Source organism: Gadus macrocephalus, chromosome 4 (genome assembly GCF_031168955.1).
Source record: "Gadus macrocephalus chromosome 4, ASM3116895v1".
Lineage (NCBI taxonomy): Eukaryota > Metazoa > Chordata > Actinopteri > Gadiformes > Gadidae > Gadus > Gadus macrocephalus.
In genome coordinates, this window is record NC_082385.1 from 17,092,214 (window position 1) to 17,117,299 (window position 25,086).

General features: G+C 42.6%; 3 protein-coding genes across 9 annotated transcripts; 2 read left to right on the forward strand and 1 right to left on the reverse strand.

Annotated features, from left to right (window-relative positions):
- Nucleotides 1-2,139: 2,139 nt before the first annotated feature.
- On the reverse strand, nucleotides 2,140-11,136 carry mzt2b (mitotic spindle organizing protein 2B). 7 transcript variants are annotated; one of them, XM_060050594.1, is made up of 5 exons: nucleotides 10,918-11,136; nucleotides 4,907-5,113; nucleotides 4,635-4,798; nucleotides 3,465-3,599; nucleotides 2,140-2,416 (listed from the first exon to the last, which is right to left on the reverse strand). In XM_060050594.1, exons 2-5 carry the CDS (start codon nucleotides 5,089-5,091, stop codon nucleotides 2,274-2,276), a joined length of 627 nt encoding a protein of 208 aa, XP_059906577.1. In that variant the 5' UTR covers nucleotides 5,092-5,113; nucleotides 10,918-11,136; the 3' UTR covers nucleotides 2,140-2,273. The 7 variants fall into 7 exon arrangements, with proteins under 7 accessions (XP_059906577.1, XP_059906580.1, XP_059906581.1 ...); XM_060050597.1 differs by lacking the exon at nucleotides 10,918-11,136 and adding an exon at nucleotides 5,209-5,443 and having other exon boundaries at nucleotides 3,465-3,596; XM_060050598.1 differs by lacking the exon at nucleotides 10,918-11,136 and adding an exon at nucleotides 5,209-5,441 and having other exon boundaries at nucleotides 2,140-2,413; nucleotides 3,465-3,596.
- On the forward strand, nucleotides 5,589-9,530 carry surf2 (surfeit 2). Its single transcript, XM_060050592.1, has 6 exons — nucleotides 5,589-6,073; nucleotides 6,265-6,416; nucleotides 6,604-6,707; nucleotides 7,100-7,294; nucleotides 8,654-8,784; nucleotides 9,120-9,530. The coding sequence occupies exons 1-6, from the start codon at nucleotides 5,999-6,001 to the stop codon at nucleotides 9,189-9,191; spliced, it is 729 nt and encodes a 242-aa protein (XP_059906575.1). The 5' UTR covers nucleotides 5,589-5,998; the 3' UTR covers nucleotides 9,192-9,530.
- surf4 (surfeit 4) lies at nucleotides 10,505-22,387 on the forward strand. Its single transcript, XM_060050591.1, has 6 exons — nucleotides 10,505-10,684; nucleotides 12,326-12,512; nucleotides 15,241-15,317; nucleotides 15,423-15,466; nucleotides 15,687-15,873; nucleotides 21,579-22,387. The coding sequence occupies exons 1-6, from the start codon at nucleotides 10,637-10,639 to the stop codon at nucleotides 21,843-21,845; spliced, it is 810 nt and encodes a 269-aa protein (XP_059906574.1). The 5' UTR covers nucleotides 10,505-10,636; the 3' UTR covers nucleotides 21,846-22,387.
- The last annotated feature ends 2,699 nt before the right edge of the window (nucleotides 22,388-25,086 follow it).

A 25,086-nucleotide genomic window follows, 5' to 3' on the forward strand; every position in this document is an offset into this window, starting at 1 on the left:
GACATGTGATTAGAAAGCGCTGGAAATATCTTTATTTTAATGTTTTGACATGAACTCCTTGGTAAAAAAGATGCGAGTAGAAGAAGAATGTATCAAGGAAAAGAACTGGCCCCAGAAATCAACTACAGGAGGTCGACTGTAGGCTTAGAAAATTTTGAAGTTGTTGAGTTCTATGTTGAGGCCTACATTTGGGTTTGTGCTTGTTATTATGTATTTCTGAGTGTGAGTGTTTTGATGGATTGCTGTGTATGTGTGTGTGTGTGTGTGTGTGTGTGTGTGTGTGTGTGTGTGTGTGTGTGTGTGTGTGTGTGTGTGTGTGTGTGTGTGTGTGTGTGTGTGTGTGTGTTTGTGTGTGTGTGTGTGTACGTATGTGCCTCTGTGTTTGCTTGTGCGTCTGTTTTTTGTTTTGATGGAGTTGTGTAGCTGTTAGGTTGTGCGTGTGTGAGTGTTGTGCACATCTGTGGCGGGAAAGGGGTTTAGGATGGAGAGAAACTGCACACACATCCTGTCACGTCAGTTAATATAAGGTTTGGAGATAAGGGCCCACAGACAAACATTGACCAAATCACGCATTTCAGCTGCAAAGCTCCAACTGTCAATCAGTCTGAGAGACAGACCAACAATCACCCCTCTACCTCTGATAAGAGCTCGACTGAGCGCGTGCAGGAAATAGCCAATCTTCAGCGAGCCTGGAGAGGAGGCTGATGGGCAAGTGGAGAGAGAGAGAGAGAGAGAGAGAGAGAGAGAGAGAGAGAGAGAGAGAGAGAGAGAGAGAGAGAGAGAGAGAGAGAGAGAGAGAGAGAGAGAGAAAGAGCCGAGAGAGAGAGAGAGAGAGAAATGGAGAGACAGAGGGACAAAAAATACATTTAGAATAGAGAGAGGGAATAAGGAAGGGGCAATATTCTCCTATACTCACACAGAGAAGGGGGAATTTAGAAAGATAGGTGCCGGGGGAAAGAACGTGAGGTGTGATATCAGCTCTTAAAATAGGTCCCCCTCCTTTTTGTCACCTGGGAACAGCTGACACAGGGAGAGGGCGAGACAGGGAGAGGGCGAGACAGAGAGAGAGAGAGAGAGAGATAGAGAGAGAGAGCGAGAGAGAGAGAGAGAGAGAGAGAGAGAGAGAGAGAGAGAGAGAGAGAGAGAGAGAGAGAGAGAGAGAGAGAGAGAGAGAGAGAGAGAGAGAGAGAAATCGTGTGAGAATCTGTTTTTTTAGACCCACACCTAACATTAATGATTTTCCAACAGCTTTGACTACATCGTTCTTCAATGTGCATTTCGCCTTGCCTTCACAAACAACGGCATACTTTCATTGCCTCCATTGATTAATGGTGCATATAGTGCTTACATGCACTGATGTGTGCACACAACTGTGTGGTAGGACCGAATGTGTATTTTTTCATATTTGTGTGTGATCAAGTCCATTGCAGATTATAAATTCCCCTCATAACAGTATAACCCTCCACCAATAGGAGACACTGTTGCGGTACTAAAAACTGTATCTTGGGGGCACACTGCCCCCTCTAGGTTATTCCCAAAAACTACAGACTTAGAGCGGACTCAATTATTAATCCATGTATGTTTAAGGGAAAGGATGGCAACAGTGGTCAGTGACAACCTAACCCTTTCTTTCAAACGTTGTTTTTATGTTTTGTCCTGAAAAAACCAAGTCAATAGGCCGAGATTTGTGCTTTATCCTAACCCAAACCACGCTGTTGTTTCAATGGTCATAATTCAAAATTAGGGGGGAAATATTGGGGCCTTATTTGTAATCAACAAAATAAACGTAGAAGATGAAAGGTGGGGTGAGAGGCGTTTGTGAAAGGGTTAAATTGGCTCCTTGGTTGCGTGGTGCTTTCCCTTGCTGTCAAGCCCCATTAAACCTGCAACACCACAGCGATATAGCGCCATCAATAACTGGCACACCGCTATCGATGTGAAGTGCAAAAAAAAAAAAGAGTAGAGGCAGGGACACATAAACAGGACAAACGGCCACATAAAGGCCTGCCGGCAGCCACATAAAATCCTGCCGCCGCAGAGTTCATGTGCGACACTTTCACTCACTCACAGAAAAAACGCGCGCGCGCGCACACACACATACACACGCACGCACGCACACACACGTGAATTAATGCTGGATTTATAAATTACAAATATTTTTTATTTGACATTTAGTATAGATACGTATATAGGCAAAAAAATACAACAATGTTAAAATAATTGTCAATCGCCGTTGACCGTTGCGTTAATACAGCGTTATTTGACATGATACTTTAATTTGAAGCTATCTGTGAAGAGGAACTACTGCTGCCAGAACTTTTGGTCTTCTGCCCCCTGGTGGCACTGGGCGGCCGCTGCACCCTCTGGCTGGAGCTCTCCCTCGTCTTCTCGCTATGGCCCGCTTTACTACGCACTGCTGACAGAAGGGGGAATCACGGAACCAGGTGAAAAGAAAACGTATTAGTTTAACACCACACACACACACACACACACACACACACACACACACACACACACACACACACACACACACACACACACACACACACACACACACACACACACACACACACACACACACACACACACACACACACACACACCCTTCCAATACAAACAAAGTAACTTTAAGTTGTGATTTTGCGTAATGTCTGTAGGCCCGGGCTGACTCATGAGCCTCTTCACAGAGGTTTTTTATAGAACAAACATAGTTGACGATCATGACACTAATTATTGGACTGCTCCGTTTATCACAGGGCCCGGGTAGTACACTAAACCAGAGAGAATAACACAGTGACCGGGACTTTTCACTAGGCTGAACCAGCAGTTAGTACAACCCAACATTAAACTTTGCATGGGTATACAGCCCAACATTAACATTGCATGGGTATTCAGGTGTTTCATCCATGTGTGTGAAAGTCCAGCAACGGGCAATGTGTGGTATCGTCAGCCTACCACACATTGATAGCTGGGTTCAGCTGGGTTCTTTCAAACGACAGTGTCCAAGTGAAAACGCTCAATTAACTTTAGAAAGGCTTTTAAAACTCAAAGTCTATAGCATATGTATATTACTGAAACAGCAGAACATCAACTTTTTTCGCAAAATTAAATGAATCAACCAATCATGCTATTATTTCCCCCTTATAGCCCTCGGTTAAGAAAGAATGACAAGTTAGTGAGTACAATGAGCATGCCCACCTGGTTATGAGGAAATGGTTAATCAACAAAATGCCATGGATACATTCCATACAACACACGAGCAAATGCACAAAGCCATGCATACACCGATTCTCCATGCTTTCTATCGCAATTATTGGGTGATGATAAATACACGAAACAGAGCATATTTGTGTTGAGACCGTCCGTCTACTGCTTTGCAACGACGGTGGGTTTGTATGGAGACGGAGACGGTGGAATGGAATAGACACTAGCGCAAGCAGGAGAAAGAGAGCAGCTGAGGGGACCTTGAGAAGAGCTATTGTCTTGGGAGCCGTAGACCACGATCTTAGAGCCCAGCCGCGCGGCCCTGGGGCCTGATGCCGAGGACGCGGCTGCAGGAGGCTTAGAGCTCTTGCTAGGGACCAAAGTAGTGTCCTCTTCTTCAGGAAACAAGGGGAAATACACACATTCATTACACACCCACTGATATTCAGAAAAGGGGAATAGTAGGATTTGACCTACAGTATATATATATATATATATATTTATTAGGATGGGTCTATTACCTTATTTCCATCTCAAAGGTGGAAATTAAAGACAAAAGATAGTTTCTAATGTTGAAAACCATTTAATCATAATCCACCAATCCCATAACATGCTCATGTGAATTCCTACTGCCCTGAACCTTAACGTTTGCAGTTTGTAGGTCTTTCCTAGTATCTGAAACTCAGACTTCCACAACAAAATATAGCTTATTCTGGAAAATACAAATACGCAGTTCAATAGTTTTTTACTATTTTCCTAAAAAAAAAAGAATATGGTGTTAACCTATTCCAGGCCTTTATCCTCGTTATGCCAGTCTAAACTAGAAGAGCATTACTCTTCAAGAAAGAAGTGCTTGTGTTTTCAATGTTAAGCACTGAGGGAATGAACTGATGGCTGTTTATAAGTGTTAAGCCGAGCAGTGTACATCAACAAGCTCAAGGCCATGCAGTAGCACTGTGAGAAGGCCGACTTGACCCTGCTTTGTGTCCTGCATACCGCAAAGCAGATGCTGTTCTACATTAATCGCATGACCTTTGTCTAGAAATGCATTTAAATCAGATGACTTTTAAGTCTGATATCTTTTAAGTTATTCTTTTTCGTATCTCGATATAGCGTACATTAAGCTGTACATTATGTATTAAAGCTGACACTAAACTTTATTACAGGTATTGGAAGATACAATTCTCTACCATTCATAGTTTGCTTCGTCTGAATCTTTCCAACTGATAAACAATTTATGTTTCCTCAGTAACATATTATTCAAAAAGTCTAGAATTTTGGGGGCAAATAAGATATGCTTTACCACAACGACCAGTTGTGGCATGTACAACTACAAATAGATCACTATCACATCAAATAAAGAATTTGAAATAAATAGTCTATGTATGAACCCCACTTTATTGGGATCACAGTGACCCTTGTGTACTGACCTCTGTGCTCCGTGGTCTGTGCTGTGGTGGTACCCGCTGGGTGTGACGCTTTGGACGCGTCTGCCGCGCAGGTGTCAACGATCCTCTGTCCCGCACACATGGCTTTCAACGTCTGAAACACCGCTTGTGGGGCAACATTCATCTTCAAGAGGTCCACTATGATCCTAGGACAAATTAATTTCAGAGAAATTTAGTTTCATCGTTCCAAACAGGGCTATATTCATCGACCATAAACACTGAAGCTGAGGTTAGTTTGAATAACTGTTCCTTACTTAAACACTTCTTGGTCCATCGTGATACCAGCTGCTTGGGTTAATTCAAACAGCTCGCTTTCCTCAGCATTAAGGATCTTCTTTTTCTTCATTGCATATTTTTGGACATTTCCAGATACTACGACTACAGGTGAATCGGGAGCCTGCGGTACCTGACTGGGCGGCTGGGGTTGTTGAGACATCATTCATGTAAACCTGGTATATTTCCTAAAAAAAAAATATAACAGTGAGCATTATTTTTGATTGATAAAACATTCCAAAGCTGTTCCGTTTCGTTGTGGTTCTTGGATGGGTTTACGTACATGCGAATATACTTTTTTTCCAAGAATAAAGAAGGCTTCAATTGTCTATCCGTGTGTTAGCATCCTTATAAACAGTTTGATATTAATTGTAAAGTGACTAAAATGAAGTGTGGTTTAAGTGTTGACTATGTCGAGTTTAAACAACGCATTGAGGAAAGTGGGCGCTTAAGATTCACGTCATCACGGTTACTAACGATAAACACAAAGGAACACCGTCACGAGCAATATTTATTTTGAATTGTAAAAAGTACTAAGTTACTAACTACCCGAGTAATAGTTTAAATAATAATTTGATCCATTTGTGTTGGCAAATAGCAATCATGGACCTATTAAAGAATAACAATCCGTAATCCAAGAAAATTGTTCCTCGTGGGTCACCATATCAGGTGATTCAGGACCCAATAGTACCACATTGTTTATGCCTGTCTACGTGTTAGCAGACAGACAGGTCTGAGTCTGATTCCCCGAGACGATATGGGCAAGATTTTACATATGAGCTTAACATTTATTTGAGATTCAAATCTATATTCCAAGAAAAACTTAATAAAGATCCATAACCTTGACCACCTATTTCTTTTTTAATTGATAACGACCGTTATCTTTCTTTTGACCTACCTCTGAACCACACGGATCAATATATTAATATAGATTTTTATTGATAATTAAATAGACTTTCGTTGAACCCACATGGTGCCTCGGGTCAGGAGATAAATAACAGCAACACCAACAGCTAGTGGGTCCACCCACGTGAAGGCTCTCCCAGCGTGGCCATCAGAAGATTAATTCCATAATGGAAGACTTAACCACAGATCTCAAAGCCTTCCTTCTGAACCAGCCATTTCTTCAACTGATCGATAATAAGAGGGTCAGTACACGAATTCGTCGTTTACAAATAAGGAAGAGCTAGCCAATTATTTCAGATAATTCTGCTAGCATACCATCTGTAGGAGCCCATACTGTGTGCCCTGAACGATAATAATATAGATGGCATCCCCCTTGATTGAAGAATAGCGTTACTGAATTAAACTTAACCTCTCGCCCATATTGTAATTTCAGGTCAAATGTACACTTAATGACCACGAGTTTCCCTGCGATCTAGCTGAACTACAAAGATTTATAAATGGGAAGAAATATCAGAAGTTGAGCTCTGTGTCGGAGTTCAACTACAGCCAGTATGAACCACACATCGTTCACAGCTCCAAACAACCGTAAGTACACAGTTTGGAAATAACTTTGGAGTTTGAATTATAGTTTCTATGTCTCAGCACATTGTATATGTTGAACAAAGCCTTACGACGTAATTAAGCCATGCTTATCAGAAAATTAATACAACACTGCAAATATCAAATGTTGTCGTTAATGGGTTGTTTTCTTCCTGTTTCATTTGTTTTCCAGAATGCAGCTGTTTTGTAAACTGACTCTAAGGCACCTCAACCGGCAGCCTCACCACGTCCTCAAACATGTCAACGGGAAACGCTTCAAAAAAGCCCTTGGAAAATGTAAGTATCGCTATATTGATCCTTACCGCTCCTAAACGGTAAACTGCATACAAAAATGTCGATTAGTATAAGCCTTTCTGTTGTACTCATCAGCAAATTATAGAATAAAATAAAGGCAGTAAAAGCTTTTAGGATACTTCCACACTTGGAACAAGGACAACATTACGATGGTTTGATCCCCCTGACCGGTATTTTCCTTTAACTACATATTTCGCACTGCCCTTACATTTACCTTTTGCGGTGTGAACACAGCTTTTTACAATCCTTCGAAGAAAAACCAAATGGAGAGGGGTTTACTCCAACGACTGCTATTTGTACTGATTCAGATTCAGATTCAGAAAACTTTATTGTCTGTCGTAACAGAAAATCATCCGTGTGTGTTATCCCAATAGATGAAGACTGTATGCGAGAGGGGATTGCATTTGTTCCAGCCAGACTACAAAACAAAAGGCCCAAAAACCACAACAAGGTTGAGGCAGAGGGACCTAGGCGGAGGGGGTCTAAACAGAAAAATGAAGTGTGGGAGCCATCCTCCAACGATGAAGAAGAGATCGACTCGGAAGACAGCATGAGTGACCTTTACCCCCGTAAGGGACACACACATTTTATGTACTTTATTTGATTCCACATTACAAGTTAATATCATTTTAGGAACCAAATGTGATGAATTATCCAACAACTATTTGACCAACAAACATCTTGTTATGGGAATGCATCATTAAGGGTACAGGAAACATCTCATTTTCAGGTGAACATGCTCCCTATAACAGTTGATATTGAGCAGTACTTAGCTAGCTGTCTGGCCCTTCTTTTACTTAGTCCACTGATGTTAAGTCCACTGACCACCAGCCTATGCACATGGCCTAGACTGCCAAAGACAAGAACAATGAGGACACATTTATAGCCACAGCTTTCAATGGCAGATGTTAGAGGATGGTATTTCAGTTTTTTTGTACAATAGGATTCCTCCATGAACAGGTCAAAGGCACAGGCTACTTCAAAGAGTCTTGACAATTTTTTTCTCTTGTGATATGCAAATGATGTCTGGTGTGTTGGGAATTCCTGAAAAGCAGTTTGTGGATGTGTTAAACCAGTGGGACTTGACAGAGGTATGTTTGTATAGTTGTTCCTGAGGAGCACAGGGGATCTGGGCAGCGATGAGGTCCACCAGTCTGTCATGTCTGGCAATATACAGTCCTTTGTAGGAAGGGCAACTGTTCATGATGTGGGCTACTGACTCCAGATGTTGTGGTGGGTCATGTAGCATGCATAAGGGGGAATGAATAGATGGAAACCAGAGGGAGAGATTGTATTTTGTGGGGAGAACCTGTAGGCGTGCCTTCACACAGAAGATGAGTATCTCATCACTGATGGTGGCATTATTGTAAATGGCATGTGATGTGGAGTGATCTGCACAGGTGAGTTTGGCTAATTTTCCTTGAAGTTTAAGGCTGGACCAGTACACACACACACACACACACACACACACACACACACACACACACACACACACACACACACAGCAATCCATCAAAACACTCACACACACACACACACACACAGCAATCCATCAAAACACTCACACTCAGAAATAGATAATAACAAGCACAAACCCAAATGTAGGCCTCAACATAGAACTCAACAACTTCAACATTTTCTAAGCCTACAGTCGACCTCCTGTAGTTGATTTCTGGGGCCAGTTCTTTTCCTTGATACATTCTTCTTCTACTCACATCTTTTTTACCAAGGAGTTCATGTCAAAACATTAAAATAAAGATATTTCCAGCGCTTTCTAATCATAACACTAATCCTCTAATCATAACACACACACACACACACACACACGAACCAGAGCTAATTTGGTGAAAATGGGCTGACAGTTAGTGACGGGTTCCTTTCAAAATCCAATGAATACCTTATTATTAATTTGTTTTCTTTCTCCATAGCAACTATGTTCTTGCAAGATAATCCAGAAGCTGAAATTAAGGTGGAGAAGGATGGGACTGGAGAGAAGGAGGATGACAAAGAGGAGGAGAGCATGGAGGTTGAAAGTGATCATCTGCAGAAACGCAAAAAGGTCAGTAGGTTTCTTCATCGGAATTCAGCCATGTCGGTAATACATTCAGGGGCGAAAGTAGCTCAGGAGGTAGAGAGGGTTAACTGGTAACCGGAAGGTTGCTAGTTCGATCCCTGGCCCCTCTTAGCTGAGTGTCAAGGTGTCCCTAAGCAAGACGCCTCAGCCTAACTCCTCCTGACGACCTGGCTGTCGCCCTGTGTGGTCGCCACCGCTGCGGGAATGTGTGAATGAATGGTTGTAAGTCGCTTTGTATAAAAGCATCAGCAAAATCCCCTAAATGTAAATGTGTTCTGCTCTGGCATCACTTCCTGTTGATATTCTCGTTTCTCCGTTAGGCTCAGAGTGGTGGAGTCCACAAGAAATTCAAAAATAACAACTGGAAAAAAAAGAAGAGCACAGTACCTTGAAACAAAACTGTTTGGGCCGTGGCCAGATACTTTTGACTTCTTAGGACAATCACTTGGAAATCTGCATCGAATGGGACTGGCACAGACATTATGCCAGAACACTTGTGTCTGTAAAGAAGTCGTTTCTATACCCTTCACCAGTTCCATTCCCTTTGTTGGGTCTTTTTGCTACAATCGACCAGGATTGTCCTGCTTATACACAGCAGTGGTTGCAGTAGTGAAAAAAGCTTGAGGCACTTGTTTGTTAAACATGGAACAGGTGTCTGTAATTGATTCGTAATGTTGCATGGTGTTTTTGGCTGAGTGTAGCTTCATGCAATAAATCTATTTTGCAATAAACAGTCTCTCTCATTGACTCAGTTATATTATGGTACTAGTATCCAATATTACCTTTTAATATTCGTTCTTTGATTCCTAAAAATGAAACGCATTGTTCCATGGGCCTGCTAGGTATATAGATAGATGGAGTTGGACCCCAACTGTTAAATACGTTTGGTGATTCTTGAAGGGCTCTGTTTAATTTAAACTATTGACATTGAAACGTGTACAACATTGTCTTTGGAACATTGGACCTTAAGCTTTTCCAGTAATGTTTTCACATTAATCCTTAATCTTTTACCCAACTTTTAGATTCATGGCAGAATTGTTCTTTATTGTTTGTAAAGTGATTCAATTTATCCTACAGGTTGTACCAGCAGCTGAAACCCATATTGCACTACATCGAGGGAAGGCTTCAGGTGAATATAACCTTACATTTAATTTCTTTGAAGTCCAGGGTGAATGAGGTGCGCAATCTGGACACACCAATTGTCTGCTCACCAGACAGTTGCATCTCAAAGATAGTTTTAGAATGGGTTTGGGGGCCTGTCCTGAAGACAAAATGATGCTATTGTGGCTGGACACGACCCATCATGAACAGGCCCAGCTTGATTTAGAAACTGATCCATGGTCAAATTTGCATTGATACAATGAAGTTATAAATATATGCTTGGTTTAAAGTAGAGTTTGGTCAAATGCATTTTGTAGAAACAGACTATTGTATCTAATGCAATGGGAACTTCCCAAATGTCTTATGTGATAGTATTTATGAATGATAGTTTTCCATTATATTGCTCTCTATAGGGAAAAATGGGTCGGAAGTAAAGTTCACAACATGGTTACAGCCTAGGGTAGTCTCATCGCCCCCGTCCATGTTTACATACACAGAGACAAGTAAACAATCCCCCATGCCTCATGACAGGCCTGTGTCTCGGGTCTCGGCCTACGTGGCATGCAGCGGCTGCAGCACCACTAGGGGGGCTGGAGGTAAACCGCGGGGCATTGTGGGGCGGAGGCGGCCTGCTCCAGAGAGCCCAGATCCTTGAGAGTAAATAACGGGGGCTACGGTGAACGCTGTTTGCAGAAGGAATTTACGGCTGTGTTTTAGGCCTCGACAACTTTACAACATGGGGCAGGAGGACCTTATGAATACAGCCGAAGACGTGGCGGACCAGGTAACTGATTCCCGGCATGTCTATAACTATGAGCGGATATGAGCTAGCTAGCTGAATAACGGTGACTGCTGAAGAGTTGGCTGGACGCAGACCGATTGAAGAGACGTCGAGGCTCAGGACGCGGTTTGGTGTTCAAAAGTTAACGACAGCTTGTTGCAAATCAATCACACATATCGTTATCTCAAAGGTATGCACATCAGGGCGTTACATGAGGTGTGTGGGTTGGGTATTACCTTATGCCTTTCTGCCCCTCACTGGGTCGGGAGTACCGTTCACCTATATGCGTGGCAAAGTAGAACGGCCAAGGTTCATGTTTGGTGGTTTACTGTGTGGTGTTCTTCTTACAGGTGAGATGGCTCGACAGCTGTTCACTCTATGCTCCGAGCAGTCTTGTTCAGCTCCAGGGTTGACCATCAGAACCAGTAGTTCTTCTCCTTGTTGGTGTATTATGATCAAATCGATACCCCGCTATTCAGCGAATAGCGAAAAATTGACATTATTAAGAAGGTGTTTGACGTTTCCCCACAATGCCCCTTAACATGTGGCTTGGGTATAGGAATGTATTAATCAAATCAAAGTTTTTGTTTGCCTAACAGTTAACTAATTGAGGTATAACGCCAGATAGAACCGGTCCCTAGGAGAGGCGTCTGTTTGTCCTGACAGTCAGAGTACGATGGGCTCTAAGCTCGAGTAATGAACCTCAATAATCATATGTAGTCTCCTAAAACGTGTTCGTACTGGTTGAACAATACCAATTTCATGTTGCAGAGCATTAACAATTTCCCAATTCCCACTATATAAGTAAGCTGTGACTGTAGACAACATCTGTTCGTTAATTCAGTACAATTATCGGTTATGCATGTGCTGCCATTGTTTTTATATATTTACAATTGGTTAAACGTCTTCCTTGGTTTTAGGGAATTGTATGTGCCCTTGCTTGCTGTTAAATGCATACTAATGCCCTTTGAAAGCTAATTCCCGAACAACAAGTTCAGCTCTTAGCCGATTGCAACATTTCAGCATGGCCTATTTCTATCAGTCGTTACACCCATATGCATTTTCCTCATTGGCCCGTGGTCCTCCATTCATATTCCACTGCTCTCGAAAGTGGGAGTTGGGGCTGCCTGATAGGCTAGGATAGTTTGTCAATGCTGATGTGGCCTTCTTAAGTAGGATGGCCTGAGCAGGTTATTGTTTGGTGTTTTGTTCTGAAGTTTCAATTACACTGGCTTCTATCATCTGATACAGCCAAGCCTAATCCATTTGCCTAGTTTGGGTCATTCGTAGACTTGTGCTCATATTTTGCATGATCATCCAGGCCAAGACAAGCTTGAATTGTTGCATAACGGCTGCTGGCTTAGAGGCACACTGAAAGCCGGTCGGGAAAATGCTCTTAATCTGAATTTGATTTCTCATACAATAGTCCCATCTATAGGCTCATTCACACTTTTATAGTATGATCAAACACCATTGATTGTGAACAAATCTTGGTGACCCTTTTAAAAAGTACCTAAAACCACGGTACTCTCTTGCTTCGGTTGTTTCTTGTGCTGCTGCATATTGAGACCTCACAAATTTTTCACTTGCATCCGATAATCTTTTTAGCTGACAGCATGCTTCTACTGTCTTTCTGTCTTCCAGTTTCTGCGTGTAACCAAACAGTACCTGCCGCACCTTGCCCGCCTGTGTCTCATCAGCACCTTCCTGGAGGACGGCATCCGCATGTGGTTCCAGTGGAATGAGCAGCGGGACTACATCGAGGCTACCTGGAGTTGTGGCTACTTCCTGGCCACTTGCTTTGTCTTGATCAACCTCATAGGACAGCTGGGTGAGTAGAATGCCAGGCGGGTACATGGCCATGGAGGGCTGGCCCCGTGGTTCCCACAACAGACCGTACCACATTTTATGTGTGAATGTTTCCCTTCTTCCTTTCAATGCTGCTTTTCCCAGGACCTTGTAGTTGCTCTGGGTACTACAGTGCCACCAACCGACAGCTCTCGCAATGTGCATAATTTTAAATCAACAGACCAACATGAAGACCAATAAATAATGGTTTTATTCCATAACAACTGGCCAGGCTTGGTGGGGTAATATTTATTTTGGGTTCTCTGAGGGTGCACTCACACTAGGCCCATCTGGCCGTGGCCGTTTTCACACCTAACCGTGCTCAAATCTGCCAGTGTGAGTGTGGCCAGTCTGGCCAGGCCAGGCCAATTTGGCCACTTGGGAGAGGTGTGCTGCTACGGTACGGGCCGCTACGGTACAGATGCTAATGAGCCAACACGCACACACGCACGGCTACGCAACCTGAGCTGGATGACGTATAGTCCATGCAACGACCACGGACATAATAAAGGCGACGAGCCTTCTTTCCCATTAAACGGTAAACATCGCGTCAAGCGGTTCAACTGTTGGTGTGTTCTCTGTGTTGCTGTCCATTGTTGTTAAAACTCTGAATGGCGGCAGACTTATTATGGTCCATGCAGCGGACACTTGGTGATGACGTGTGATGACGTATGTACAACAAGAGCCTACCTTGGCCAGGCCACAGTTGCGACCGTGAACGGCCACGGCCAGATGGCCTAGTGTGAGTGCACCCTGAGACGCTGGCTTCGTACACTTTTAAGTAAATAGTGGGGTGAACTCAATGCCACCTGATATGATGCACTGCTATCGCCCTTTAGACGTCACTTCTTTCAACAGACAACTTTAAGAGTTAAGTGAATAGAAAGTACACTGTAGAAAAGTGCTCATAAACACAGCCCTTGCTTTTAATGTGACGAACTGGATACTTGAACCCGTTCTTCATACAGATCAAGTGTACCAAGTAGGGCCCGACCGATATTGATTTTTGAGTGCCGATGCCGATTATTTTAAGAGGAAAAATTACGATTACGATTTAATCGGCCGATTAAAAGCAAAACAAAAAAAAGCCTATAAAACATAGTTTTTGATACCTTAAATATACTTTAAACATTTTTGACGAATATGTGAATTGAATGCAGAACCTTTGAGTGTTTTAGAATACATTTACAGTCAAAAATGAGTGGAATGTAAAATAAATAACTAACTCCCAATGTGCTGCGCTCGTGAGCAGTGACTAACACGTGCGTGCTGAGCAGTATGGTCTCACCGTTAGAGTCTACACTACATGGGACCTAAAGAAAAACAGGCACAACATGCTCAAACAACGCGTCTTGTGTACATTGGTGAGGTGAGCGCGCAGCTGCCTGAGCGAGCGTGCTTTCATGTTGTACGGTAAAATTCAATCTCCTCTTTTTTACTCCAGCTAAAGTTGTTAGTTAGCAAGGCGAGTAGGAGCGCAATCTACAGGATACTAAGCGCAATAACATTTAAAAAAATTAATAAAAATTAATCGGTTGTAATCGGCGTCTTTTTGGCAGATGTCGATTATTTTCAAAAAGGCTATAATCGGCCGATTAAATCGGCAGGCCGATGAATCGGTCGGGCCCTAGTACCAAGTATTTCTTTGGAAACGGATATTTATATCTGCACTTTCAGAGAAGACCCTGTTTCAAACTGGCACCTTCAGTAATCTGATCACTTCTGACAAGCTAAAAATACAGTTGAGAACCAACCCAGACCAGCTAGGTCAACAAACCCACATTCAGTCCAACACTCGATCAGACTCCCATAGGACCACTCTTCTTTTGCTGTTATGGAGTCACACTTGAATGTGCTGGCGGTGCTTTATGAAGGTGACAATAGGGGAACTTGATTTTCTTCATAGTACTACAGCCAGTTTTTGTGCTTTGATTTACAGTGATAGCATCATCAGGAAACTGGTAGCCTGGTCCTACCAGACTCTCGTACTTCATTTAATTTGCACATAGAGTCTGGACCTACTCAATTGACAAACGTTAACTCACTTGAAGGCGGGTCTGTTGAAGTTTAAAACTATTGGATCTGACCAGCGCCACTCTGGATCTGCCATAACCAATCGCAAACGTTTGGCCGGGAATCACGTTGCGTGCAGGCTGTAAACAAACCAAACACCCTGCGTGAAGATGTCCGTCAACAGAGCTGACTTTAACATCATTGATCTCAGCCACTCCCTCTGTTCGCTGATTGGACACAGATAATTTAGATGTAGAAAACCCACTAACATACCGCAGACCCAGACCTAGTACTGAAGGAATATTCAAATTGAGCTGAAGTACTTAGGCGGGCGGAGCCAGGTTAGGAAACTGGGTCATGAAATGTAGATCATCATGATCTGTCCCTACCACATGGGGGAACAAGTCCTCCATTGTGGAGACCTATAAACTGTAGACATGTGTGTGTGTATTCTTTAGCAAAATGTTTTCACTAGCTCATGTTACGGTACATTTGCATGGATTTACTTTAGTACAACCTTTTACTTCTATTTCACTGTCTCCATTCAAAATGGTGGAGTATCACCTATCCCCAAGCCTTCCCATAATGCCTTCAAATGTTTGAGCCTATTATGTGTTGTAAGCTAAAAGCATTATTGTGACGCAGCCTTGTTCATTGGACATCATCAACCCTATACCTTCCTCTGTCTGCTTCTACAGGTGGCTGTGTTCTTATCCTCAGTAGAAACTTTGTGCAATACGCCTGCTTTGGATTATTTAGCATCATAGCACTACAGGTAAGATGAAGATAATTAGTATTGGCAAATGCGTACATACAAAATTCATGCCAAAATTCAGAGCAAAAATTGTAATTTGTTATTCGATCTTCTTTTGTACCCCAGACTGTTGCATATAGCATTTTATGGGATCTCAAATTTTTGATGAGGTAAGTTTTTTTACTAAGTTCATTGCAAAGCCTTGTATATAAATCTAATATTGTTTTTATAAGAATATTTTGCATTGATCAGTGCATTAATTTGTTTCCACATAACCACTCCTGCATATTTACATTAGGTAAAGAACCAAACAGCCTTTGTATACAAGCTGGCACATATCTCCTGTTGTCTGACTATCTGGTGGGACATGTCCCTTGACTTGTCGTTCAGGAACCTAGCACTAGGGGGCGGCCTGCTCCTACTGCTGGCGGAGTCTCGTTCGGAAGGGAAGAGCATGTTTGCGGGAGTGCCTTCCATGGGGGAGAGCTCCCCGAAGCAGTACATGCAGCTGGGAGGCCGAGTGCTGCTGGTGCTCATGTTCATGACTCTGCTGCACTTTGATGCCAATTTCTTCTCTGTGAGTATTAGCCTCACGCATTCACACCAAAAACACAGCGTAGCTTAGCTTATAACCAGTTATTAGTCTACTTGAATGTACCTGCGTCCTGGTAGAAGACTAAAATCTGTGAAGATATTAAACATTCACCGTGGACTGAGGGACCTGAAAGGAGCAGGGGTCTCATTTATAACCATTGCGTATGCACAAAACGGGGCTGAAATTGGCGCACGTGACTTTCCAAGCCAAGGTTGTGATCTATAAAAAAAACAACTTGATGGGAAAATGTGCGCAGCCCTAAGCAAACTCTGACCCATGCGTACGCATGGTTTGGAGGAAAAGGAGAATTGGCGACACAGATGGTGTGGTGGTGAACTGAAGTCAGACAGAAGAATTGTAGAGTGAGAAGAACGATTATGTTTTATCATCGCCCTTCATAAATTTAATTTCAACCCGTATCATGCGTTAAATCTATGTAATCAGAATGATTTGAGTCAACTGCGTTATTTCTCAGTTATAACTCCAGAAACATCTCTGTAGAATAGAAATAAAAAAGAAATCTCTATTTAATCCCGTCACTCCATACTCTCCACTCACGCGCGACTGCATGGAATAAAGCATCTGTCCAACATGTGTCAATAACATAATATTTTCATGTGACACTGTAAACACAATCAAATGTCAATTAAATCCCAAGTGTGGAAAACCAAGCCACACTCCTCATCACAATCGTTACTCTTGATGCTTTCATGACAAATCAGGCATTAATAAGGGGTTATGTTCAAGAACATTTTACGTGGGTGATTACAAACTGATTATCCAAGGTGTTCTCTGTCAGTCTTATTACCGTAACCCTATAAATACAGAGGTGAGCGCCGTGGTAATGCTGCACCATATGGCACTTCTGGCAGACCATGCAAATGGCAGGATTCGGAGGGATAGGGTCTTTACGGACCATAACGATTTATTGGTACATAAAAATATGTACCTTTATGTCAGACCACTTCTTTTTTAATTATGGGACTGTGCGCTCCGTGCTACTGACAGAGTTCACTGCTGCAGCCACTGACTCTGCTTTTTGTTGTTGGCGATCCCAATCCCGTGACCACCAAACAAAACTACTTTTCGGGCCTCCATCTCACCCACAAGTGTCTCCACTTCAACCTCCGTGAAATTTCACTTTTTTGCTTTTCTCAGTACTTCTGTTTTATATGCAGATCGCATTCATGAGGTCATTTGCATTGACCATTTATGGTTAAAAAGGGGCGTGTACAGGGCGGAACGTGAAGCTGATTCAGCTGCGCACTCTGTGATTTATAAAGCAAAGATTGCGTACGGTGTGCGTACGCAGGGTTTTTTAAATCCGAATATTTTTTGGCGCACGCAAAACTTGGCTTTTGGGCGTACGTACACTTTAAGTAGCGATCCCACGCACAGTTTTATAAATGAGACCCCAGATCATAATAAGTGTTGTGAGGACATCTGGGACTGCTTACGATGACGTCTCTGAAAAGGCTCCATTAGGGAGAACCTTTCAAGAGGTTAATCGAATTTCGATCTCGGTTTAGATTTGAGCGACAAACGATCAAAAAACGAATATAATCGATTTTTTGTATGACCCTATATTTTATGTTTTATAGAAAGAACAGCTGGATACATATCTGTACATTATTTTAGTTTTGAACATTTCCTTTTTGAACATTTTGTGTTTTTTCTTTAAGGCAAAAATACAAAGGTCTCAGTTACAAGTGTTTTTGGGAGACATTCTGAATAAATGCATCATGTTTTAAAACTCAAAAACAATCTTGACCAAAATAATCATGACTATGATTTTGTCCATAATCGAGCAGCCCTAGGATTCCTCATTACACCAATTATGGTACTTGGGTGTACGAGAGCAATGGTAATAGCCTTATCTATCTTCACTAGTTCAGTCTACTAGGGCCCATGTACTAGGGGTGTCGTGTAACAATACATGTATTCGTATTGAGCCGAATCAGTACGGACAGTTCGGTGCATGGATTTACACGTAGAACACACGGTAAAGAATTAAATAAAACTGGCATGCAAATTAATTAATGTAATGCAGAACTAATGTTGCAGAACTAATGTTGGATACGCGAGTTCTTCAGGGACAACTAATGGCGCGTTTCCACCGGAGGGTGCGGGTCGAATCAGTTCGATAAGGTGCGGCACAGATCGTGTTTCCACCGCCACGGGTGGGCGTGAGCCGTATTGAGCCGTACTCGTCTCGCTGTACTCCTCCGTTGGGGTACTGAGACACCTGAAAGGGTGCCGGCAAGTTCGAGCTTACACACGCTGTCCGTTGGTTGGTCAACAGAATCGCACTTCCCTGGAATAATAACAAACAAACACACTATCCGTGAGATATTTTTGGAACATGGCGAAAGCTTCGTTTATTGAAGAAAATGTTGCACAAAAGTTTGTCGTACTTCTTGGTGTCATATATTGATCTTTTTTCATTGTGCGCGTTCATCTTTTTCCTTGGATTTATTAGCAGGCTACACTGTGTCGGGCTGCTATGAGGTCACAATGCTAACGTATCTGCTGCGGCTATCGCCATCCGGTTTAAACCCCCCCCCCCCCCCCCCCCCCCCCCGCCATAAGGGTACTGTCGGTGATCGAAACGCGAGCCATAACTGAGCTGCTCCGATCCGCACCTTCACTACTCGCGAGCCATAAGGGTACTGTCGGCGGTTGAAACGCGAGCCGTAACTGAGCTGCGCCAAACCGCACCTTCACTATTCCACCAAGCCACACCGAACCGACCCACACCCTCCGGTGGAAATGCGCTAATTCTGTGTACTTTGCACTTCCATAAATAAGGCATGCTGCATTTTCAGTTTTATAACTGATTGTCTTATTTTGTTAACAAGTTACGGATGGAGTCTGGAGATGATGTGGGGTACTTATTGTTTACAGCAGATTACACATTTCAGGCTGTTGCAGCTAGCTCAGGGGAGACTACGGCCATCAAAGTAAGACTGTATGACACTAGGTGGTATTACCTGAGACGTGCACAACAAATAAGAATTTCCTTTTTTGTTTTTTCTTTTCCCTTCATTATACCGATCTCGTACTGAACCGTGATGTCCTAACCGAGGTATGAACCAAACCGTGACTTTAGTCTACCGTTACACCCCTACCATGTACAGATAGCAGACCCATAATCTGGACCTTTTTTTCCGTTTAGGGTTGATTTAAGTCTATATTTGGTACAAAGCCGTCGCACTACTAGGAAAGCCTCTGTTTTTGCGGGTTTGACTTTCCTTAAGGGTTTCACCTTATGAGGTGTCTTAAGCAATCCTGAACCAAAAACTGAATAATGCCGCGTTTCCACTGCAGGGTGCGGAACGGATCGGATCGCAAAGGTGCGGTAGGGAGGGGGCGGTATAGCCCAGCTCAGTTCGGAGGTCGCGTTTCCACTGCCGACAGTACCCTTGGTGGTAGTCCGGATGTCGATCGCCGCGGCAGCTACGTAAACAACGTCTTACTCCCCAAGAATGCAGACGAACGTGTCCACCTCCTTGTTCGCCCAAGCAAGCTTTATACGCCACATGTTAATTGTAAAGAATAATACCTTGAGGCTACTGTTTGTTTGTTTTTATCCCCGCGTCACCCGGAAGTGACGATTCTGTCGACCAATCAACGGAGGGGGGGTGTAGCTAGAATTTCACGGGACCCTTTCAGGCGTCTGGTCTCGTTTTGGGTACCGCAACGGAGGAGTCCCGAGAATGGGGCCGGAACGGGTACGGCAAAGTCCGGGTCACGCCCACTTTTGGCAGTGGAAACGCGACCCGACCCGCACCTTTGCGATCCGATCCGTTCCGCACCCTGCAGTGGAAATGCGCCATAATAGGTTGAATCAAGGTGGGGTTCTATGATTTCAAGCACTGGATATAACTTTTGAGCTTTGATCTTTGGGGAGAATGAAAAGGTGGTGTTTAGGTAGAAATGAGAGTGGAATGTATCTACAAGAGCCTTGGTGTCAGTGCAAGATCCACACAAGTAACATTTTCTCAAACATTTCTTAAGTTCCAACGCAGCAGAGCTTTTTGTTGCACTCTGAAATAAAACTGCTTAGGATCGTTTATTGACGCCTCCGCCAGTGTTGCCATATCGGGCCAGATTTCCCGCCCTATCTGTCAATACTGGCAATCCCCATGACAGCAGAGGGAGGGTTATTTTCATTTTGAAATAATCGTAATTATAATGTTTAATTAAACAATATATATTACTTATTAGAATATTACAAATTCTAATCTTATAATGATATTATTTTTCTCCTTTTCGGATGGGGTAAAAACTTAACCCCGGCTTCAGTCCTCGGCGGTTAGTATATCCAATCGCACAGCAACTATCTGGCAGATCCTTGATTAGGTTGCTAAAGAATGTTGTTCTTGCCCGCCAGCCAGTCGTCGTGACGTCAAGTGCAAAGTATGAATTGCTAATTGGCTTGCTGGTTATTGCAATTATTCCCTAGATTTTTTAGTGCTGGACCTCTCCATATTTGCCAGAGTAAACATGTTGCATGATGGCTGGGATCTGTAAGCATGTAATTGGCAAACACAAACTCGGCCAGAAGTATACTGTCAAAAGCTCTGTAAGGTTTTAAATAAACAATTTGTAGGCTGGCCACTGTACAAATACAATTATTCAAATACACTTCAAATACACATTCACTCATGCAAATTACTTTTCCTTGTTAAAATATTTCTTGAACGAAACAGGAAACAAGGTGTTACTGTGCTGGGCCCCCTGTAGTGGCAGCTTTTCAGTGGCCGCTTCTGAGAGCGGATAAATCCGGACAACGCACGTCTTAAAGTATAGATTGATTGATTTGTTCCCTTCTTACTCAAAATACAAACAAAGATGTCTCTATAACTTTCACACGGTTGAAAATTACGTAATTGTAAACCATAATTCACCATCCTATTAAACCATATTTCATGAACTCAAATATTATAATTATTTCAATAGCATTTCTTCAGTCTTAATCACTCAAATTAATTCGCAAATGTAAATATCAAAATGGCTCCCTAGAAGTTCTGCTATAACACAGTAGGACTGCTGGACCAAAAGTTCCGCAATAAGCAAGTAAGACTGCCGGACCAGAAGACCCTCGTTTCCACCGAGTGGTTTGGTGCAGCTCAGTCGGCTTATATTGGTGTTTCCATTGCCAAAAGTTTGGCAGGGACCCAAAATAAGCGCGCTGAGCCGCTCCTATTTTCAGGACTCTTCCGTTCGGGGACCAAGCGGTCTGAAAGGGTGCCGAAAAGGGGGAGCAGCATAACATACGCCGTCCGTTGATTGGTCGACAGAATCATCACTTCCGTAACAACGGCGTAAACTTTGTTTATTGAAGAAAAGTTGGCCATATCCCAAGAAGAAAGATTAGGAACTGCTGGTTGTCCTCCATTGTTGCTCTTTGTTTATTGTTTCGCTTTCTTCTTTTTCATCGAGTATATTCAGGTTACACTGTGTCGCACTGCTATGATGTCATGATGCTTACGTAGCTGCCGTGGCTATCACCGTCCAGCGAAAACCACACCCAACCATAAGGGTACTGTCGGCGGTGGAAAGATTTAGCTTAACCGAGCTGCCCCCGATCCAAGCCGGGGCGCTGGGTGGAAACGGCCGGGTCCCAGATTTGCACCCGACTATTCCCTAACCAAGGTGCACACCGTCCTCCCGTCTCCCTGCAGATCCTGCAGAACATGGTGGGCACGGCCCTGATCGTCCTGGTGGCGGTGGGCTTCAAGACCAAGCTGGCTGCACTGACCCTGGTGGTGTGGCTGCTGGCCATCAACGTGTACTTCAACGCCTTCTGGACCATCCCCGCCTACAAGCCAATGCACGACTTCCTGAAGTATGACTTCTTCCAGACCACCTCGGTGGTAGGGGGGCTGCTGCTGGTGGTGGCACTGGGCCCGGGGGGGGTCTCAATGGATGAGAAGAAGAAGGAGTGGTAGTCCTACCAGCAGCAGTAGTAGTCATACTAGTAGCAAGCAAAGGGGGGGAGGGGGGCAAGGGGAGAGGATTAACCACCACTCACTGCCCTCCGCTCCCAACCACCACCACCCACTTCCAACTACCATATGGACTGAAATGCCCCCCCCCCCTCCTCATCCCCCTTCACAGGGTACAGACTTTTTTTTTCTTTTTCTTTACGTTTTTCTTTATTCATATTTTTACGAGCATATCCTGAACGGCTGTCTCCACCCTGGTTCTGAGTTCTACTGCAGTGATCCGAATTCGTGAGCCCAATCCGTATTTATGCCCACCATTTCTAACAGCTGGCCAGAGTAAAGATCCATTTAAAAAGGTTGTTTATTTAATCATTTGTCAAAGTGCAAGTTGTCTAACTTTGGATGAAGCAGTTTAGAAGAGCGAGGAATAAAGAAACCTTGTTGTATGTCAGAGTGAATATGACATGGTGTTCTGTGAAGGTTGTTCTATGACCTGCCATTGCTAAATTGTGTATTTGTGAATAAAACGGGCAAAGAAAAGAGTAGACATTGGTTTGTTCAATATTTTGATGGTTTGTAGGCTCCTGCGCGAGGCATCGTCGGCACCTTTTTACTGGGGCACATGCCCCAGTAAAAGTCTCCAGTGCCCCAGTAAAATTCCAGTGGTCATTATTAAATTAATCTGCAGTAGCACCGCTCTCGCTATGGAACCGGAAGCATTCATCAAGCGCATCTCCTGCTACCTCGGTAGTACTGAGTCGAGCCTGCCACTTACCAGCCAATCAAAAAAAGAAAGGTGCTACATAATAGCCAATCTTACCCGGATACTACTGTATCTGGGTAAGATTTAACGCAACAACCAATGACAATTCTAGAATCGTTCACCTGATTTTGCCTTTGTTTTGTGAAGCTGTCCTGTAAAACTACAAATTAGCTTTCTGAAAAACGATTCAGATGGACATCAGGAAATTCTTCATGAACAGAAGGAGAGGAGCAGTGAGGAGAGCTGAGGAGGACGAGGGAGGTATGATAATTGCCCACATTAATATTTATCCTAGGCATAGCCAACAATTGCTAGTATGATATGTTGTGTTCGCAGCATTTGAAAATGTATAGTCATTTAATATAACCCAATCATAGTGGGCTATATTAAAAGTCACTAAAAGTCAGTATGAAGGCTTTAGTATTTAAGCTACAAAGAACTGCAGTATTGCCAGGATGACTATAGGACCCTACGGTAAATTCAATAGTTTTATAATTTTCAAAAAACAACTTGTAATAGGTTATCTGACTGGTTTTGCCTTGAAGGGAAGTACATCTCAATTTTGCCTATTCAGTTTTGTCTATCCTAAAAAAGGTCAGCTTCCTGGTTAAGTAGGAAAGCCTATGAAATGCATGCAGTGAGTATACTTAGGCCTATGTGGTTGTTGCTGGCTAGTGAAGAATGAAGAGGAGGAGGAGGGAGGGGAGAAAGAGCACAGGCTGAGCAGTCCAGGGGGAGGAGGAGGAGAGAGAAAGGCTAGAATCGGATGAGGACATGATGGGGGCTAGATCAGAATATGGAGGAGGATATCTGTGACCTAGAGGAGATATATTTTTGGCCATGTCGTTCTGCCATACTTGTGCTGTTTCCACACAGCTTGTAAATGTGTATATGTGCATTTTATTTTACCATTTTCTTAGAGTTTGTTAGCCTAAGGCACAACTTCTCCTTAAAAGGGAGCATAATACTGCTTTAGATAAGAAGGTGAGGGTCATAAAGAGGTGAATAAGTATTTCCTGAAATACTTATTTTTAATGTGGATTGAGGTAGAGGTAGCTAAGAATCGGAGTCTTTCTTATTTTAAACGGTTGCAGTAAGAGGATCTTATTGTTTGCAAATCTTTTGAGGTGTGTATGTGTTTAAATAAATATCAATGTACGGTACTCATGAATCTTTGAATCTTTACCTTTACCAGTGCTTTAGCCTAAAGTATGACAGTGACAATAGTGCAGCAAAATGAAAAAAGCTGTTGGGTCTATAGGGCTGCTTAATAGGCACTTTGCACTATTCCTTTGACCATGGACAAACCTATAAACGATATCAGGGACCAGAGTATGAAAAGGGTCCAGTGTTTGCTGAAGCTATAGATAAAGAAAAAAAAAAAAAACATCTGCCACCAGAAGAAAAGTTTCAATTTTGATGATGTATATTCATTGTATTCTAGATTTCTTTTGTCTTTTCAAAGTCCACTACAAAAAAAAAATATCCGGCCTTTGTCTTGGCCAACAGGTCGGTTTCTACCCTGTTATTAGAATTCGAAAAAAAATGATGCGTCACAAGTGTGTGAGCACTTGGCCCATCCATCTCAATGCACAAATGATTTTTAGATTAGTTACTTTTGCGACATAAAACAATATTATTCTAAGTCGTTTCTTGCCTGGATATTGTTGGAAAACTATGTTTGAAATTACAAACAGCCGGTGCAACAGGCTGATTAGCTTATTATGTATAACTTTCCTGCATTGGAAGTCTTAATGGTCTTAAATCTGCATGGTCTAAAACCAAAGCATTGTAATTGCATAAGCACAAAAGCTTTGTAATAAACCATGCTATTGATAGGAAACCCCACAATGCAACCCTTAGTATTAACTTCACAAATAAATTGCTCAATGATTGATGTCAACATTTATAAATAAAAGTATTAGCTAAAACACATGTCTTGCAATGTAGCCACACAAATATTGTCCTCTCTCTGTATCTCAAGATTTTCCAAGTGCTTCTGTTGACATGTGAATAATGCATGTTGCAGGAAGACTGATATATCCTCATTGGAAATATCAATGTCGTTGACATAGTGGCGTTGGCATTGTTGTGTGAACAATAACCAGACCCAAATGGCCAGCACACTGGGTTCATGGCAGCACTGTTACTGTTAGCAGCATCACACATGTTATCTTTATAAATATCATTTTTTTGTAGAAGTGAATGCTTATTTATTTTTTGTACATTTTATAATTATTGTTTCATAGTATATGGTTCCATACTGCCATCTTTATAAGACATTACGTATTCAAATAATAGTAAGATTATGAGTGATTAAATACAGAAGCAATGATTTTTATACATAGTGCAAGACATTTATATTTTTTGAAACAATTTATATTGTTTTCAGGTACAATGTTTGCTATGCAAAGAACTTGTTTCCATTTCATGAAAAATGTTTATAAAGTGCAGCTCGTTCAGTTGACCGTTGATTATGGT